The sequence below is a fragment of the Moschus berezovskii genome, chromosome 4 (assembly GCF_049115385.1).
Source record: "Moschus berezovskii isolate FMDL1 chromosome 4, NW_MosBer_1.0, whole genome shotgun sequence".
NCBI classification, from domain to species: domain Eukaryota; kingdom Metazoa; phylum Chordata; class Mammalia; order Artiodactyla; family Moschidae; genus Moschus; species Moschus berezovskii.
The window spans coordinates 33,714,405-33,733,851 of NC_142463.1; the positions used below are offsets into that span (position 1 = coordinate 33,714,405).

General features: G+C 46.3%; 2 protein-coding genes across 2 annotated transcripts in view; both read right to left on the reverse strand.

Annotated features, from left to right (window-relative positions):
* The window catches only part of OMA1 (OMA1 zinc metallopeptidase), a 74,967-nt gene extending 71,788 nt beyond the window's left edge, over window positions 1-3,179 (reverse strand). The window contains exon 1 of the mRNA XM_055402464.2: window positions 3,051-3,179. The gene's annotated coding sequence lies outside the window, so the exon portion shown is untranslated. The remainder of the gene's footprint in view (window positions 1-3,050) is intronic.
* A 13,872-nt stretch (window positions 3,180-17,051) lies between these two features.
* TACSTD2 (tumor associated calcium signal transducer 2) lies at window positions 17,052-19,072 on the reverse strand. The gene has a single exon (XM_055403373.2). It carries the CDS (start codon window positions 18,780-18,782, stop codon window positions 17,823-17,825), a length of 960 nt encoding a protein of 319 aa, XP_055259348.2. The 5' UTR covers window positions 18,783-19,072; the 3' UTR covers window positions 17,052-17,822.
* Window positions 19,073-19,447: the final 375 nt, after the last annotated feature.

Below are 19,447 nucleotides of genomic sequence, written 5' to 3' on the forward strand. Positions count from 1 at the left end.
CTGCAACCAGAGAAAGCCCACGCACAGCAACAAAGACCCAGCACAGCCAAAAATCAGTCAATCAACAATACAGTATTTTTTTAAAAAATACTTATTGAGTGCACACTATGTGCTGGGCCCTGTGTAGGTCTGAGGGCTCCAGGGAAAATGAACAATCCCCAGCTATTCTGGACTCCAACAATTCCCAGAATAAAAGAGGGGTCGTTACAACATGGTACACATTTATTTCTAAGTTCCGGATAATTCTTTACACTTTAGACCAAAAGACCAGGGAGCAGATTCTCAAATAATTTGGATAATGTCTTAAATATGTTGTGAGATGTCCATGCTTACATTCTTATGCTCTTGTGAGAATGCTGTCCTTTCTGTGTGGAATGTTGTCTAACTGGGGGTTCCCTCAGAAAGATACCCTGAGACAAGAAATCAAATGCAAGTGATTTATTTGGGAGATGATCCCAGGAAGTACCAGCTGGGGATCAGAGAAGTGAGACAGGGGGAAGCCAATAAATGATGCATTAACTGGTTACAGATGGAGTCAAATGAAGCAGAGTTTCTCTAATGAGTAGGGGGGTACTACGTAACAGACGCTCAAAATTTTCCCAACTGAAGGATGAAGTTGTTTGGTTATTTGTCTACCAACTCTAGCCAGTCACCGAGGGAAAGTTGTCCTGAGGCTGATTAATTCTCTGCACTTCCAGCCTCTTGCATATGTTTCTGGGCGGTCCAGAAGCCTCAAGCAAAGGCGTTCAGATGCTGATTTTTGCAAGTATAATGAGCATGTGCAGAAATACACCTGTTGGGCCAGGCAGCAACATCCAGGGAGGTATAAGTGGGCGCCACTAACATCTGCTACAAATGCCTTTTCTTCTGTCACCCAGCTAATTCATTCTTTAAAACACAGGGCAGAAATCGCCCTCTCTGAAAAGTCCTGCATGCACAAGCAGCGAGCCTGGTGAGTTGCTCCACTTTTCTGTGCGCCAACAGCACTTTGTTCTCATGTTTTCCTACTAAGAGGTTGTAAGTGGCTCTGAGACCCAAACTGGCTCCTACTCCAAATCGCAGGATGAAACCACTAACATGCTCCCATACAAGTGAGCCCCTTGGATGTAGAGACGCAGCTCCAAGCTCTGCCTCGGTCTTCCTGTCACTGTCTTCTCTGTGTTTCTGTGTGCTCTGTTCCTATAAGGACACCAATCATTGGATGTAGGGCCCTCCCTCGGTCAGGATGATCCCCTCTCGAGAGGGGTTGTTGCTGTCGTTTAGCTGCTCAGTTGTATCTGACTCTTTGCAGCCCCATGGGCTGCAGCACGTCAGGCCTCCCTATCCTTCAGATCCTTCCCTATCCCTTTATCTCCCAGAGTTAACATCACCAAGAGGAGTTAACATCTACAAAGACTATTTCCAGTGGAAATTGGAAGGAGAAAACATTCTGTGTGGCTCTCGAATTAGTAGAATAAGAGACTAAGCTGCTGGTAGCCCTGTTGCTCCAGATGAGGAGGAAGCTGGCCTAGAAAATGATGCCAAGCATAAAAAAGATATAAGGAGAGAAACAGAAACCTGACATTATTTGAGCCCTTGGATCCAGCCATGCATGAAGCTAACACTTCCTCTTCACCTTCAAGTTACTCAAATTAACCAATTCCTTTTGCTTAACTAGTTTGAGTCACTAACACCAGCAACTGAAACAGTTCTTACTTACTAATACAATCAAGTATACACATCTAATTTCTTCCTTGATGGATCGGCTTTCCCTTCTCTTCTTATGCCTGACAAAGTCCTATTCATCCTTAGATCTCAGTTTAAACTTTCTGGAGTAGACCTTCCCTAAACTTCCTCCACCTCACCCCAGATTACATCAGTTCTACCAGATGGATGTTCTCATAGCCTGGCACTCCTTTATCATAACATTTATATCACATCATTGTAATTGTCTGTTTAATTTATTCCCCTATTCTAAGGTTGCTGCCCTGGTTGTTGTTGCTCAGTCACTAAGTCACGTCCAACTCTTTGCAACCCCATGACTGCAGCGCACCACACTTCCCTGTCCTTCACTGGAGTTTGCTCTCACATGTCCATTGAGTTGGTGATGGCCTCCAATCATCTCATTCTCTGTCGCCCCTGCCTCCCCCTCGTGTCTCAGTGGTAAAGAGTCCACCTACCAGTGCAGGAGAGGCAGATTTGATCCCTGGGTAGGGAAGATCCCCTGCAGAAGGAAATGGCAACCCACGCCAGTATTCTTGCCTGGGAAATCCCATGGACAGAGGAGCCTGGTGGACTACAGTCCATGGAGTTGCAAAGAGTCAGACATGATTTGGCAACTAAACAACAACAATCCTAACACCTCCTCTGTGCTGAAATGTAAGACCTTTGAGAACAGAAAAAATTCTGTTTATTGCTATATTCCAGTTTCTAGCATAGTGATGAAAAGTAGTAGGTGATTATTGTCTGTTCATTCACAACTTCAATCTTCGTTTGTTTTTCAAAGTATGGTAAAATAGACTATGACCAATTATAAGTCATAGCTACTTCATGTGTGTGTCTGTGTGGCTATTGGACAACTGTAATATGTCCTGATTAATTTTTAGTATAGAAACTAATTGCTTTAACTTAGGGATTTCTTAATAAAATCATCATAATAATTTTTTGAAAACTCCCAAGCTGATCAAAGGGAATAATTTTAAAAGGATAATTATATTCATGGAGGATGAAGATTACAGCTTTAATAATACTGAGCAGTCTGATGAGACTTAAAGAAACGAAGAACTCAGTTTGCAGTTCTTTAGGCATTTTCTGAAGATCTGAATTTAAATCTAAATAATCCATTACCTTGAATGGGCTTCTTTTAAATAACTTTTGCTTTTTTCCCTGATTGTTGAAACAAATTATAATCATCATAGAAAATTTGGAATATACATAGAAGTACAGTTGGAGAAAATAAGAAGCCCCATTATCCCCACTGATGAATCTTTGTGTTTTATTTCTCTGCATATCTGTAACCAGGTATCAGTTCAGATCCTGGCTCTTGTCCCCAGGGACATTCCTGGCCTTACCTTCTCAGGATCCACACTCCAGCATTCCTGATTTCACTTCTCATATGTGTCCCCTTCTTATCTCACAGAAACGGAAGATGCCTTTTCCTTGATTTCCACACTTGCATAGCCAACTTACCCTAAAAATCTGGGGGTAAAAACAAAGGGAAAATTTATATCACAGTTCCATATTCATCATTCATTCATTCACTCCTTTAGAATATTAGAACTTCCATTCCTTAGTCAAACCACACACTAGTGGTCTGGATGAAGTTGGAAAGTAACCCTCCAAAATTCATGCCCACCTGGAACCTGTGCATGTTCTCTTATTTGGAAGTAAGCTCTTCATAGACGCAATCAAGTTAAGATGAAGTCATACTAAATTGCAGCACAGCCCAATCCAATGCCTGGTGTCTTATAAGAAGAGAAAAATTTGGACACAGACACACACACCGAAGAGAGGCTTCCCAGGTGGCATTCGTGGTAAAGAATCCATCCATCAACGCAGGAGACACGAGAGATGCGGGTTCAATCCCTGAGTGGGGAAGATCCCCTGGTGTAGGAAATGGCACCCCACTTCAGTATTCTTGCCTGGAAAATCCCATGGGCAGAGAAGCCTGGTGAGCTACAGTCCACAGGCTCACAAAGAGTCAGATACAGTTGAGCACAGCGCAGCACACACAGAGGAAAGACAGACGTGGGAAGGAGGCAGAGATTGGAATTATGCTGCCATAAGCTAAGGAACCAAGAAGCTAGAGAATGCAAGGAAGGCTGCTTCACTAGCGGCTGCAGAGAGAATGTGGCCCAGCTCACACCTTGATTTTAGACTTCCAGCCTCTAGAACTGTGAGAAATTTACTTTGTATTATTTTAAGCCACTCCATTTATTGTGCATAATTATGGCAACCCTAGGAAACTAATACAAGGGTCAACCCCATGCTGAGTGATCTTGCCTCCCCCCTCTACACCGTCTCTACCCCACACTCACCCCCCTGCTTCTACTCAGTGACCCCCAGATTTCCTCCCACTTCTTTGTGCAAAGAAATTTAGTTTTCTCCAGTCCCAGGAGCAAGGGATTAGTCATTCAGTCATGTCAGACTCTTTTTGACCCCATAGACTGTAGCCCACGAGGCTCCTCTCTCGAGGAGATTCTCCAGGAAATCTTTCCAACCCAGGGATCAAGCCCTGGTCTCCTGCACAGCAGATGGATTCTTTACTAGCTGAGCGTATCCTTTGCTTCACCAAGTGGGAGGTGGGATGGAGAGATTCCCTTTCTCCCGCCCCAGCAGACCATTCAGAGAAAACCAATGAACCTCCCTGGTGGTCCAGTGGCTAAGACTCTGCTTCCACTTCAAGGGGCATGGATTTGCTTCCTGGTCAGAGAAGTTCTACATTGCCAGGCAGTGGGGCCAAAAGAGAAAAATTAGTCCAAGAAAGCTGAGTGAAGTAATGACTGATTTCTACACTGGTAAAAATTATACTATTGCTCTTGAAGATTAAAAACAGAAAGAAAAAAGAGGAAAACAAAAGCAGTTATGGTCAGTTTGGATTTAAAACAGCCAATTTTACATTTAAATGAACAAATTTGTTCCCGTTTTTCTCTTTTAAAGTGGAGGGGTGCCACTGTGTCACTTTGGTACTCTCCCCCCTCTCCTGCTCCTTCAGTTAACAATATATTGTAATCACTTCCCCAATTAAAAAGTCCTAAACGATTATACCATAATTTATACAGCTCTCCAATCCCTTATCCACAAATTCAGAATGCTCTGAAAACTGTTTTGAAAATTTAGTGCCAACTCATTTGATGGCCAATGACCTGAAGTGGCCTATAGCTATTTATGGTCTATTTATGCCAATTAGTGTGGCTATTAGTAAGTTTCGTGGCAGAAATCTGGATGTGTTGATGTTTCTCCAGACCTTATTGAGAATACTAAATAGTATATACACAAAATTATTCTTCAAAAATTCAAAGATTCTGAAACACATTGGATCTCAGGGAGTTGTGGATATGTATTACCATTCCTTTGTTGTTGGATATTCAGATTATTTTCAGCTTTTTGTTATTATAAAATTGCTGCAGGGAACATGTCTTATATGTTAACTTAGCATGCACGCTAAGTCACTTCAGTCGTGTCCAACTCTGTGACTTCGTGGACTATATAGCCTGCCAGGTTCCTCTGTCCATAGGATTTTCTAGGCAAGAATACCGGAGTGGGTTGTCATGCCCTTCTCCAGGGAATCTTCCTGACCCAAGGATCTTGCATGCAAAAATGCAGCTCTGGTTTTCCTATAACATTTTTACAATGCTGTTTGTTTCACCTTGTAAGTCATAGAATTTCACTAGATCCTGGGGGGTTGGCCATGTCTCCAGGGGCTCAAGAATTCCAAGACACACTCCATTTCTGTCTTATCTAAAGTGTCACCTGGCTAGCTGTGTTTGCAGGCAGGCATAGAATCTGGGCTGTGTCTAAGCAGGTCAGAAGCAAGTTCAAAGGTCTGCTCTCCTGCTTCTGAAGTCAGAACAGGACTTCCTCCATTTTAACTTCACCATGAGTGAAGTCCTAGCTATATTTTTAAAAGCTGTTTATTATCATTTCTAGTTTCTCTTCCAGAATTGTCTGTTTGTGACCTTTGTCTTTTTTTTTTTTTTTTTACTGAAAACAGGCCATCTTGTAAAGTCATTCTGTGTACGAGCTACACCAAGGCCAAGGGGTGAAGTGAAGTGAAAGTTGCTCAGTCGTGTCTGACTCTTTGCAACCCCATGGACTACGTCCGTGGAATTCTCCAGGCCAAGATACTGGAATGGGTAGCCTTTCCCTTCTCCAGAGGATCTTCCCAACCCGGGGATCAAACCCAGGTCTCCCACATTGCAGGTGGTTTCTTTACCAGCTGAGCCACAGGGGAAGGCCAAGGGGTGCTGTAGCCCAAATCAAGTCTGAACTCCAATCATTTTCTCTTGACAAAATAACCTACCTGTGTCCTTGGCAAGCCTGTACCACAAGACTGGGTCCAAATAGATGCAGTGACTTTTTCTAATTTATCTGCTCAGTGTGTGTGTGTTGGTGGAGGGTGGGGTGTTACCCTTTCTAATTTGACTAAGGCATCTAGCTGAGACCTTGATTAGATCATTGTTTTTCTCAGTTTTCTATGTAGTAAGGCCATTAACTTTTTGCATATTCTATTGTGCTGACTGTGTTGTCCTTGCTCATTGTTTTGTATTAGTTTACTCCTATATGATTTAAACGTGTTCCACACTGCTTTTCCTTTAAAAAAAAAGACCTTCTTGGGGTTCTAAGTGGCTTTCTTTTTCTTCCGTTTACTCCTCAATATTATTTTGAATGGTGAGATATAGGTAGAAGCAAACGAAATTTACCCTCTTGAACAGTTAATTCCAGAGTTGAAGGGACATATTTGGCCCCATTTAAACTCCCAGGCCAGAGCCAGTCCTTCTGGGAGATCTCCACCCAACTCATCTATCCAACCACTGAATCAGTATTCATTATTGAGCACTGGCTACATCCCATGAACTATGCAGAGGTTTCCCTTGGGGGAACTTGCACTGGACACTATGTATTCAAGTTTAACAACAGCTAACATTTCTGAGTGCTCCCTGTGTTCCAGGCACTAATCTAAGTGCTTTACATGTTCTAATGCTCACCAACCTGATGAGGAGGTAGGTACATTGGTTTGGTGGTTTACTTGTTAAATTGTATCTGACTCTTTGCGACCCCATGGACTATAGCCCACCAGGTTCCTCTCTCCATGAGATTTCCCAGACAAGAATATTGGAGTGGGTTGCCATTTTCTCCTCCAAGGGATCTTCTCTACCACTCAGGGATCAAACCTGAGTTTCCTGCTTGGCAGGAAGTTTCTTTACCGTTGAGCCACTTGGGAAGCCCATTATTGTCCCCCTTTTACAAGTAAGGAAATAAAGCACAGGAAGTAACTTGGTCCAAGATCATATGCTGAAAAGGAACTTTGCCAGAAGCTGCACTTGGCAATCTCAGCCTCCTGTGTCCCTCCAACAGGCTCACCGATTAATCTCTTAAACTGTCTACTCAACCCTCTTCTTTTTCCCACATAGCTGTCCCCAAAGACCAGGCAGCTGGTGGACAAAAACTGTAAGTGTCAGACACTTGGGTCTCTCTTGATCTGGGCCTTTGCTCCCACCAGTGCTCTCCTCAAGCATCTGTTCAGTAGCCCCCACCTTCTGGCTCGGTCTCATCTCCTGAGGCCAGACTGGGCTGGTCCTTTCATCTCCATGCGTGGTTTTGCCCACTCTTGGTTCCTTTGCCAGCTCATCCTCCTCTCTCCTGTCCTGAAGTGCTGAAGTCTTCAGAGGCCAGGAACTAGTTCTCTCCCCTTTTCCATCTATCACTTTCCCCTAACCACTTACATCTGTGATTATAGCTTTTTGTCCTACTACATACAGGTGCTTTCCAAAACCTATATGCCAGTGCCTCCCAAATCCCTATCTGCTGCCCATACATAATATGTCAGACATCTATAGCCAACTCCTGGCTGAACTCAACATATCCAATACCACACTCATTATTTTCCTCCCACCAAATACATTCTCTTTCCTGAGTCCTCTATCGTGGGTAATGGTATCTCTAACCAGTCATGAAAGCCTGAAACCAGAGAACTATTGTTGACGCCTCCCACTTCCTCACCACCACCAGGTAGACTCCAGCCCCAAATCCTACTGATTGTGTGACTGGGTACCCCCCAGTACACTGATTCCTCTCCACCCCATCACTATGCTCTACACTTGCTCTCAGTCTAAACTACCTTCATCTCTCACCTGAGAGTCTGGTCTTCTACTGTTTCCTTGCCTCTACTCATTCCTTCTCAGTCTATTCTCCATACTCCAGCCAGAGTGATTTTTTTTCAAAATTGGATTATGTCACATCTGTGTAAATATGTGTGTGTCTGTGTACACGTATATATGTATGTTCAATCATTTTTACTACACTTCTTTTCACTAAATGAATTGCTTATTGAACACATTATGAACTACATGGTCCTGTGTTACTAATTCAGCTCATGTGTCACTTTGCACAGGAATTTCAGAAGCTTTATATCAAAGGATTTAGACTTTTTGAACAAGAAATCCACAAGAAGAAATACAATTGACATTGTCACCCAACTCTCCTACCTACCTATACACGTACATATAGTAGAAACAAAACTTTCATGGAGCCCTACTTATTTTTGTTTGAAATGTATGTTTACTTTCTGTGCTTTTCTATCTTCTGTTAGTTTCAGGTATACAACATAATGATTTGATGTTTGTATATATTGTAAACCTCAGATATGCAGATGACACCACCCTTATGGCAGAAAGCAAAGAGGAACTAAAGAGTCTCTTGATGAAGGTGAAAAAGGAGAGGGAAAAACCTGGCTTAAAACTCAACATTCAAAACATGAAGATCATGGCATCCAGTCCCTTCACTTCATGGCAAATAGATGGAGAAACCATAACAGACTTTGTTTTCTTGGGCTCCAAAATCACTGTGGACAGTTACTGCAGTCATCAAATTTAAAAATGCTTCCTTCTTGAAAGAAAAGCTATGATAAACCTAGACAGTGTATTAAAAAGCAGAGACATTACTTTGCCAACAAAGGTCCATCTTATCAAAGCTGTGGTTTTTCCAGTAGTCATGTGTGGATGTGAGAGTTGGACCATAAAGAGAGCTGAGTGACGAAGAACTGATGCTTTTTAACTGTAGTGTTGGTGAAGACTCTTGAGAGTTCCTTGGACAGCAAGGAGAACAAACAAGTCCATCCTAAAGGAAATCAATCCTGAATATTTTGGCCACCTGATGAGAAGAGCCAACTCCCTGGAAAAGACCCTGATGCTGGAAAAGATTGAAAGTAGAGGAAAAGGGGATGACAGAGGATGAGATGGTTGGATGGCACCATCAACTCAATGGACATGAGTTTGAGCAAACTCTGGGAGATGGTGAAGGACAGGGGAGCCTGGTGTGCTGCAGTCCATGGAGTTGCAAAGAGACACGACTGAGTGACTGAACCACCACAATATATTGTAAAGTTGCTACTCTTGAATGGGGTCGGGATAAGGTGGTGTCAGCAGGGAGGAGGGAGCCCCTTTTTCTTCACACTAAGGTCCCCACTCACCCATTTGTCAAGCCCTTCACTACAGGGTTAAGTCCAACTAGACAGGAGGCCCGTTTCTGCTTACCTGTACAGAGGGCATGCCCTGTACTAATTTGCACAAAGTTCAAAATATTCACTTGAAAGGCCTTTCTTAGTCTGTCCTTGGGGCCTCCCTCAGTGGTAAAGAATCTGCCTCCCAATGCAGGAGGCATGAGTTCCATCCCTGGGTCAGGAAGATCCCCTGGAGAATGAAATGGCAACTCGCTCCAGTATTCTTGCCTGGGAAATCCCCTGGACAGAGGAGCTGGTGGGCTTCCAAGGGGTTGCAAAAGAATCAGACACAAGTGAGCCACTAAACAACAAGTCTGTCCTCAGCCCACTTCTCCAGCCTCAAGCAGCACCACCCTTCTCCTTGCCATCTACGTTCTAGGATGCTGGCCTACTCTCACGGTCTCAGATAAGCCATATTCCCTCTGCTTCAGGACCTTCGCAACTACTACTTTCCTTTGCTAAAACCCTTCCTTCCCTGCATAAATAACATCTACCCATATCCTGACTCTTAGATCAAGCATCAATTCCTTAAGGATGTGGCTCCCCCTGAGGCAGAGTCAGAGCTTCCATTTCTGCTGCTTGTCTTCAGAGCACTTATCTCATTTTTCAATTGTGCCCTTACCTTTATGATCATATACATAAAGACTGTCTTGGCCTCAGTCTTGGCCTTTCAGTTCCACGAAGTCAGGGACTCTACCAGTTGGATTGTTGGTTGTAAACATCAGAAACTGATTCTGGCTAAACTCAAGCATAAAAGGAATTTATTGGAGGATTTGGGGTAAATATACAGAATCAGTGGGAAGACTGGAGAACCAGACTCAGGAAATGGTAAGGAAGTAGGTTGGCTAGGCAGTAGGAATACGGCCAGAGGCAAGCAATGGGACAGTCTGATTGGCATGGCCTACTGATATGCTGCCACTGGACAGTTGACATCTTGGAGCGGTTGTACAGTTGGCAAAGTTAACGCTGCTGGGACTAATTTATCAGGTGATGGGTGGCTAATGGACAGCTTCATGTCCTCTAGATCAATGTCCCAGGCAGGAGAGCTCAGTTGACTGAGCCAGGTCACACATACATATTCCATCAGCCAGGAGCAGGACCACCTAGCCTCTCGCCAAGACTCACATAGTGAGTGTGTCTCCTCATTGAGAAGGTTGCAGGGTTGCCAGGTAAGCAAAAAACAAACACCAGAGAAACTATGTCTATTCATTGCATCATATACTCCCAAAGCTAGTACAATATCTGGCATAAAATAAGACAAAAAAAAAAAAAACTTGAGAGAATGAGTCAATGATAAACCTTCAGAATCCTTAAGGACACAGGTTATCCAATTTGGGAGGGCGTCCAGGTAACACTTACAGTTACTCAAGACCTCTTCCCTAGTACTAGTTCGCCTAGTACTGGCCAAACTAGCCTCTTGGTCACACTTACCTTAGTCCCATTGAGGTGAGATTAGAAGACAAGAGTGAATGGATATTATTAGATCCATTAGACAATGTAAATGTGAGGACCAGGGAGGTAAACTACCAGATTCAAGATCACACGGCTAAAAAGAGAGAACCAAGACATCAAGCTTCCTTGCTGACCTAGTTGAATTGACACCTTCTGTATGATGTTGTGTTTCGATAACATGTGACAATGTGCTTCCCATCAAAATATTTGGGTGGTCGAAACATTCCCTCCAACAGTACCAAGCAACCAGGAAGTTGAGAGTAGTGGGACCCCAAAGGGGCTGCGATGCTCCAGGTGGGAGCCACGAGGGCCTAAGGCTACTGAAGGTTAAACCGTTCTGGTCAAGAGACTCTTGGCCCTGACTGTCCAAGAAGACACGCTGTGTTGCTAAGCTGAGTGTTCAGACTGTTGCTCTGGGACATTTCTCTTCCCTTCTTTCCCCTACTGGTATAGCATGCACCTGAGAATTTCCACTGACATTGAGGATATCTTAGCTTACTGTGGAATCAGGGGACACAGTTCTCCTGAGCTCAGTGGAATTCCTAACACTGAAGGAAACTAGGACCCCGTACTCATCCCCACCCTTCCAATAATTCCTTCCCAGTGCTCTTGCCTGGGAAATCCCATGGGCGGAAGAGCCTGGTGGGCTGCAGTCCATGGAGTCGCGAAGAGTCGGACACGACTGAACGACTTCACTTTCACTTTTCACTTTCATGCATTGGAAAAGGAAATGGCAGCCCACTCCAGTGTTCTTGCCTGGAGAATCCCAGGGACGGGGGAGCCTGGTGGGCTGCCGTCTGTGGGGTCACACAGACTCAGACACGACTGAAGTGACTTAGCAGCAGCAGCAGCAGTAACAGAATTCATCATATAAAGCAGTAATGACACCTCTGATGGTGTTTAGCAATGACAGAGAATGGCTCCAGGAGGGAAATTACAACTGGAAGATGCCCATCAGGATATGCTCTTGATTGTAAAAGAAATGTGTTAAGTTCCCAAGTGCTCGTTCAGGGGATTCCCTCTGGGTCCCTGAGAATAAGCTTCTCAACTTGCATCATCACTTTTTGGCATGGAACATAGTTCTTTACCCTGTGCTATTATAGAGCATAGTGATAAAAGCACAGACTCTGGGGAAGGTAGCCCTGGATTTACATTCTAGCTGTATTCCTTACCAGCAATGTGATTTCTGGCGAATCACTCATTGGAAGGACTGATGCTGAAGCTGAAACTGCAATACTTTGGCCACCTCATGCGACGAGTTGACTCACTGGAAAAGACTCTGATGCTGGGAAAGGTTGGGGGCGGGAGGAGAAAGGGACGACCAAGAATGAGATGGCTGGATGGCATCACCAACTCTGTGGACATGAGTTTGAGTGAACTCCGGGAGTTGGTGATAGACAGGGAGGCCTGGCGTGCTGTGGTTCATGGGGTCACAGAGAGTCGGACACGACTGAGCGACTGAACTGAACTGAACTTATTAATACCTTGGTTTCCTCAGCAGTAAAACAGGAACAACAGAACATATCTTCTGTTCATGGGATTGTTGTGAAATGGATGAGATAATCAGGGTAAAGCTTGTAGGACAGTGTCTGGCACATTATACATGTTCAATAAATGCCAGTCATTGGTATGATTTCATTTCAACACACATTTCTTGAGAGCCTATTCAGTGCTAGGCATCTTGCGTGACCCCGTGTGCGATACAGGAATAATTCTCCCAAGAGTTCATTTTGCTCCTTGTGAAGGCTTTGTTCAAAAAGGGACAAAGCAGAGGGCCATGGGGGAGAGAGCTCTTTTATCACAAAATACAGAATTGCACTCAGGCCTGAAATTTTATAGAGGCAGTAGAGTATAATGGTTAAGAGCATGGGTTTGTGGGGAGCAGGGCATTCTCTGAGGGGTAGACAGAATAATGCCCTCCCCAGTCAACGTGCCCACAAATTAATCCCCAGGATTTGTGGATATGTTACATTAATGGCAAAAGGGACTTTGCAGATATGATTAAAGTTAGAGGCCTTGAGGGAAGATAATCTTATCCTGGACTATGTGGGTGACCCAACCTAATCACATGGGTCCTCACAAGTGAGACATTTTTTGTAAAAAGATGGGACAATGGAGAAAGATTCAGTGTGAAGATTCTACTTGCCATCACTGGTTTTGAAGATAAAGAAAGTGGGGCATGAGGTAAGAAACAGGCTGCTACCACAAACCAGGGAAAGCACTTAGTTTACAGCCTGTGAGAAGAAATCAAACATCTAGCTCCCATAACTGAAAAGGAACTGAATCCTGCCAATAAACTGAATGAGCAGGAAACAAAATCTCCCCTATTACTACTACTACTGCTGCTAAGTCGCTTCAGTTGTGTCTGACTGTGCGACCCCAGAGATGGCAGCCTACCAGGCTCCTCTGTCCCTGGGTTTCTCCAGGCAAGAACACTGGAGTGGGTTGCCATTTCCTTCTCCAAAATCTCCCCTAGCACCCTCAGAAAGGAATGCAACATGCAGCTATCTTAATTTTAGCCTAATGAAACCTGTGTCTTTTCTAGCCTTGTGACCTATGTATAAATGCATACTGTTTAAGCCACTAGATTTGTAGTTATATGTTGTACCAGAAGCTAGTATACTCTGGCTAGCAAATTTATAAATTCTAGGAGACAGTATCGGAGAAGGCAATGGCAAGCCACTCCAGTACTACTGCCTAGAAAATCCCATGGATGGAGGAGTCTGGTAGGCTGCAGTCCGTGGGGTCGCTAAGGGTCAGACACGACTGAGAGACTTTACTTTCACTTTTCACTTTCACACACTGGAGAAGGAAATGGCAACCCACTCCAGTGTTCTTGCCTGGAGAATCCCAGGGATGGGGGAGCCTGGCGGGCTTCCGTCTATGGGGTCACACAGAGTCGGACACGACTGAAGTGACTGCTCTCATCTCAAAGACTGCTCTCATCTCCCTGAGAGCAGACACCTAGGACAGAGAAGTCCCTTTAGAGAAGTAGGCTGAAACTGCTGTTTGCATTGCATTGGAGAGAGTTCAACCATGACTAGTTAGTTATTTGGATCTTAAGGGGTCTTGCTTTCATTCTTGAGGGGTCTTACTGTCATTCTGTCAAGACTGATCATTTACTAAATATGTACTCAATCTTTTCTTATGTCTATTCTTTAAAACCAAGGCAAGGGCAAGCCATTCCAGTACTCTTGCCTAGAAAATCCCATGGACGGGGGAGCCTGGTGGGCTGCTGTCTATGGGGTTGCACAGAGTCGGACACGACTGAAGCGACTTAGCAGCAGCAGCAATCTTTAAAACCAAGCATAGTAGACAAGACTCACCTGTTTTACAAACAAGAAAAACAGGTCTGAAAGGCCAGGTAAATTCAAAACCCACACATTTTACACTTGACCAAAGTATTGCTCCCATTTAAGTGATATTAAGAAACTGAAGGAAACGCACTACAATTTAAGAACAGAAATGATAGTGTGAAAATAAAGAGGAGACTAGGGAGACAAGTGGAACAGACATTAGACAAGACAGAAGTCAGGGTATTGGAGCTATAGGGTAGCTCAGCCACTATCTGCAAGACTTGGGTAAATCCATTCTCTCTGGGCCTCAGTTTCTTCATCCAGAAAATGGACTCTTGGACTAAATGATCCTCTTTCCAGCTCTGACTGGAAATTGTGATTCTATTCAAAAAACGGTGAAGCCAAAAGTATGTAAGCAGGTAAAAAGTATGTGATTTGAAGAACTGCTCTTGGAATTTCCTGGTGGTCCAGGTGGTTAGGACTCCATGCTCTCACTGCTGAGGGCCTGGGTTCAATCCTTGGTTGGGGAGCTAAGATCTCACAAGCCATGAGGCGGGTCCAAAAAAATTGCTCCAATTAAGGAAATAGCAAGAGTGGAGACAGCCCTGGTGACCAAAACAAGGAAATCAAATGAACCTCCTGCAGGGCTCAGAAGACAAGTTGTGACCTGAAAGGTGAATCATACCTGCTCTTCACATTCCTGTCAAAGGCAGCCCCAGGCCAGAGCTCAAAACAGTAAATGTTAAGTTGGGGCAGGGGGGTGGGGAGGAATCTGGTGGTGGCTAAACCCCTGGAGAGAGCCAATTCTAGATAGTATATTTCTGTGACTGACAGAAGTAAGCTGAGTACAGAACAGAGTATGAGGAACTCTTCCTTGGAAGAAGTGAACAGGAAAGATGTCTCAACCTGCTGGAGCTTCCCAAGAGGCTTAGTGGGTTGAGAATCCACCTGCAATGCAGGAGACACAGGAGACCTAGCTTCGATCCCTGGGTGGGAAAGATCCCCTGGAGAAGGAAATGGCAACCCACTCTGGTATTCTTGCCTGGAAAATCCCATGGACAGAAGAGCCTGGTGGGCTGCGGTCCATGGGGTCGCCAAGAGTCAGACATGACTTAGCAACTGAGCACACAGGCACTGAACCTGCTTGGTGCCTGGCGTAGAAACCTGGGCTAGAAAGCTGAAACAAGGGCTCTAAATTCTGGCTTTGGCACATGGAGGATGTGTGATCATGAGCCACTCGGCCTCAGCCTCTGTGGACCTCAGTTTTCTGACATGTGAGATGAACATAATCCATGGTGGTTTAGTCACTAATTCGTGCCCAACTCTTGTGACCCCATGGACTGTAGCCTGCCAGGCTCCTCTATCCATGGGATTCTCCAGGCAAGAATAATGGAGTGGGTTGCCATTTCCTTCTCCAGGGTATCTTCCCAACCCAGGAATCATTTGTAGGCAGATTCTTTACCAACTGAGCTATGAGGGACCTAATCTTTAAGAGAGAAAAAAATTGAACACCAAGTTCTAGGCACTCCTATCAATTACCTTCATTTAATTTTTATAATAGAGATTTGTAGTTTTCAGCAAATGAGGAAACTAGAGAGTTAACTTATTGCCCAGTACAGCAGGATTTGAACCCAGGTTTGTCAACACTTGATTGTCAGTAAGCCAGTGTCTCAGAGGTGATACAAGTGAAAGTGCTTTACAAACGGTGAAAAAAGTGCAATCAATGACTCAGCCCAGAATTAATGCAGAAATTTAGAAATTATTCAAAAGCCACATTCTGATGAAGAATGGGGTTGCTCAGAACTTTTTCCTTTGTTCAGCCGCCCACTCAATCCTTAATCTGTTTACTTTCTGGGCAGTCAAGTGATAGTTTTCTGAAGTGACCCTTGAAACAATGGCAGTGTGATGCAGTGAAAAGAATACTGGATGAGGAATCAAGAATCTGTCTAGTTTCAGCTGGGTCACAGAAACATTAATCTTGAGATGTCACTCACCCTTTCATCCATAAGATGTGAGGTTAGGATAGAGGTGATCGCCAAGGTCTCTTTAGCTAAGGTATTTCAGTGATGGGGGAGCGGGGGTGTGGAGTGTGGGTGAGGGGTGGGAAGTAGACCTGAGAGTTGTTTCACTCTTATTGTTAAGGTTCTCATTCTAACCTCAGGCACATCAGCTGTCCTTTCCACAGCCAGCCTACATCAGCCTTCTCCCCTTGTTAAGCCCCATTTTCACCTGAAAGGATGTTTGGAGCCTTCCCTTAGCAGGAGTGCTTGCAGGCTGAAGAGACTCTGGGGACCATACGGTATCATTCTTTCAGCACACACCAGTCACGGCCCCAAGCTGCCCAGGCAGCAGCTTAGAGCTCCCTTACCCCAAATCTTACTGGTGCTTCATTCTTGAGGGGCAGGCATAGACCAGAGTGCAAGTTAGAGGAGGAATGTGAGATGTATCCTGGGGAAGAAACTGAGGTCCTGGACCTAGCTATTTGGGGTTGGGTGTACCACTCCATCCTTTGTACATGCCCATGGTTGCAGCAACTTCCCAGGAACTGCAGTAACTTGTTTACCACTAGGCTACCCCACAGTGACCTTCTAACACACCCTGCTTCACATAAATAAGCATGAATGAGTAAAACCAAGAAGATAAATGTGAGACAAGATTTTCTGCAGCTAAAACGCAGTTAGTTTTTAAAGCACCTTACTAGTAAAGTCTTAGGAAAACAGACTACGTGGGCACATGCACACACACAGCCAGAGCACGAGCCCGCTACAGACTGGCTGGAACCATGTGGGAAAGTCATTTAACTCAGAGACAAAGGTAGAGTTGTATTCTCCAGGGGAGAATTCTCATTTGGTGATTACCTAAGTCTGGTCCCCTTTCCTGACAACACTGGGTGGTTCTAGCCGGTTCCCTCAGACCTACCCTCCTGCAGGGGGTTTCCAAACAACCTTATTTAGAAACACCTGTGTTTACACTTGCCAGCTCAGGGATCTCAGAGACACCAGAGTGGCTATGGGAAAAAGGCCCATCCTGCTAAGAAGTGTTAGAATTTGAAATAAGAAATCTGAGTCATAGGAAATTAGAGCAGTCCCAAATCATATAAATCTGGAGCAAGTTTTCACAAACTCCATCTTTTGGTTTGTGCCTTTTCCATATTTTATTAAATTCATGTGTTTTTTAAAAAAATCACAACAGCATTATCAAAGACAACCTATGTACAAACATTTTACAAAAGAAACATTACTAGTATCAGCTGTAATAAGGGCAAGTTGAAGAACAGATGCTGAGTTTCTGGGCCAAAGTCTGCCCTCAAATAAAGACATCTAAAATGTGTGCAGGCAGCTCAGACGGGCTTCTTTCCTGGTGACAAGCATGTGTGGTCAGTAATACAAACGATGGGAAATGAAGATACAACCTGGGCCCAATTAGCGAACTCCTCATCAGGAAGGCCACGATACAAGTGGAGGTAATGAAATAATTTCAACCCAAGACAGCAGCCGTTTCCCAGCTAAAAGCGTTTAAGCCTTCAGCACGGATTTCCGCATTTGTAAACCAGGCTGGGTTTTCATACAGACACTTGATTCTTATACATAACCCTATGCCAAACTTCCCTTAACTCTTGGAGTCAGGTTTCTGGTTGGACCGAAAGGGAAGGAATTTTAGAATTGCTTTCTTCAGGACAGAAGTCAGAAAGCGAGGTGACCCTGAGAACAGGATCTATTAAATATGGTGGCGGTGGGGGTAAGCAGGAATGTGAGAGAAGTGTCTCCTGGTGTGTGTGTGGAGGGTGGGGGTTGGGCAAGAAGGGTGATTGACTCACTTGGGTCTGGAATCTGGCTGAAATCCGATACCCTACCCCACCCCAGCCCCGCCGGTACCTACAAGCTCGGTTTCTGTCTCATCTCCCCCAGTTCCTTGATCTCCACCTTCTTGTACTTCCCCGACTTCCTCCGATTGGTGATCACCAGGACGGCCACGCCGGCGACCACCGCCACCACGACCACCACGATGACGGCGATGAGGCCGCTGGTGAGGAGCTTCATGGAGAACTGGGGGGGCTTCTCGTCCAGGTAGTAGATGAGCATCTGCTCCAGGACCAGGGGCTGTCCGCCCACGCGCAAGTTGAGGTCGCGGGGGCCTAGGAACAGCGACTCGCCCTTGACGTCCCTCTCGAAGTAGTACGCGGCGTCGCCGATGTCCACCTCGCCGGCCACCTTCTGCGACGAGTTCTGGCGCAGCTCGATCTGGATGGTGGGGTGCTCGTAGTGCACGGCCCTCACGAACTTGGGCTGCAGCAGATAGCGCTGCTGGAAGAGCTGCCGCAGCTCGGCGTCCAGGTCCGAGTGGTTGAAGGCGGGGGCGTCCGGGCGGTGGCGCAGGTCAATGAGGATGTGGTAGGTGCGCACCACCTCGTCGCACTGCAGGCTCAGGTCGCCCTTGTCGGTGCGGCGCACGCCCACCGAGTTCACGCACCAGCACACCGACGTCTGGTTGCACTGGCGCGCCTTGAAGCGCCCCTGAGCATCGCAGTCGGGGTCGTACAGGCCGTCGTTGTCCACGAGCGCGTGCTCGCTCGGCCGCACCAGCGCGCGGCCGCCGTGGGAGGCGCGCGCGCGCGCCTTGAGCAGCAGGCACTTGGCCGTGAGCGTGGAGCAGTTGACCGCCTGGTTCGAGCCGAGCACGCGGCACTGGCAGCGGCCGCTCGCGTCGCGCTCGCCGCACACGGTCATCTTGTTGGTGGGGCACACGCACTGGCTCTGCGCGGCCGCGTGGCCGATCACCGCCGCCAGCATCAGGAGCCACGGCGACGGCAGCGCGAGGCCCGGGCTCCGGGCCATGGTGGGGCGGAGGAGCGAGCACCCGGCGCGGGCTGGCGAGGACCCGAGACTCCGCGGGGTTCCGGCTCCGGCGTGTGGGACGGTGTCCGGGCGTCTGCCGCCCGCCGCTCCCTCCAGCTCTTATACTTCGCCGGACCTGCCCGGCTGGTTTGGCCGCCGACTCACCCGCTGGTATTTGGGTGACAGTATTCCCCGCCCGCCCCTTCCCGGGTTCTCGTTCCCGGCTCACTGAAGGCTCAGCCGGCCCTGCGCCGCCCGCGATAGGATCAGGGAGGCGGAGGCTGTCCCGTCTCCTCTGGACCGAAAGCCTGGGAAAGGAAAACCGATACTCGGCTGAGGGCGGGGGACCGGAGACCGCCCCCGGCCCGCCCGGCCCCACCCTAGAAGGGACCAGCCCTAGGCGCGACCTCCCGCCGAGAACCTTGCGTGTCAAGGCCGCTCTCCGCGGCTGGAGGCCTCAGAATTTGTATTGAGGAGGATGGCGTGGGACTGTCAGGATTTGTTCCAGTTCTTGTCCCTCCTTTAAGTTATTTCACTTCCTCGCTTCTTTTTTCAGTCCCTTGCTTGCGTGCTAAGTCGCTTCAGTCGCGTCCTACTCTTTGCAACTCTGTAGACTGGATCCCACCAGGCTCCTCTGTCCATGGGATTCTCCAGGCAAGAATACT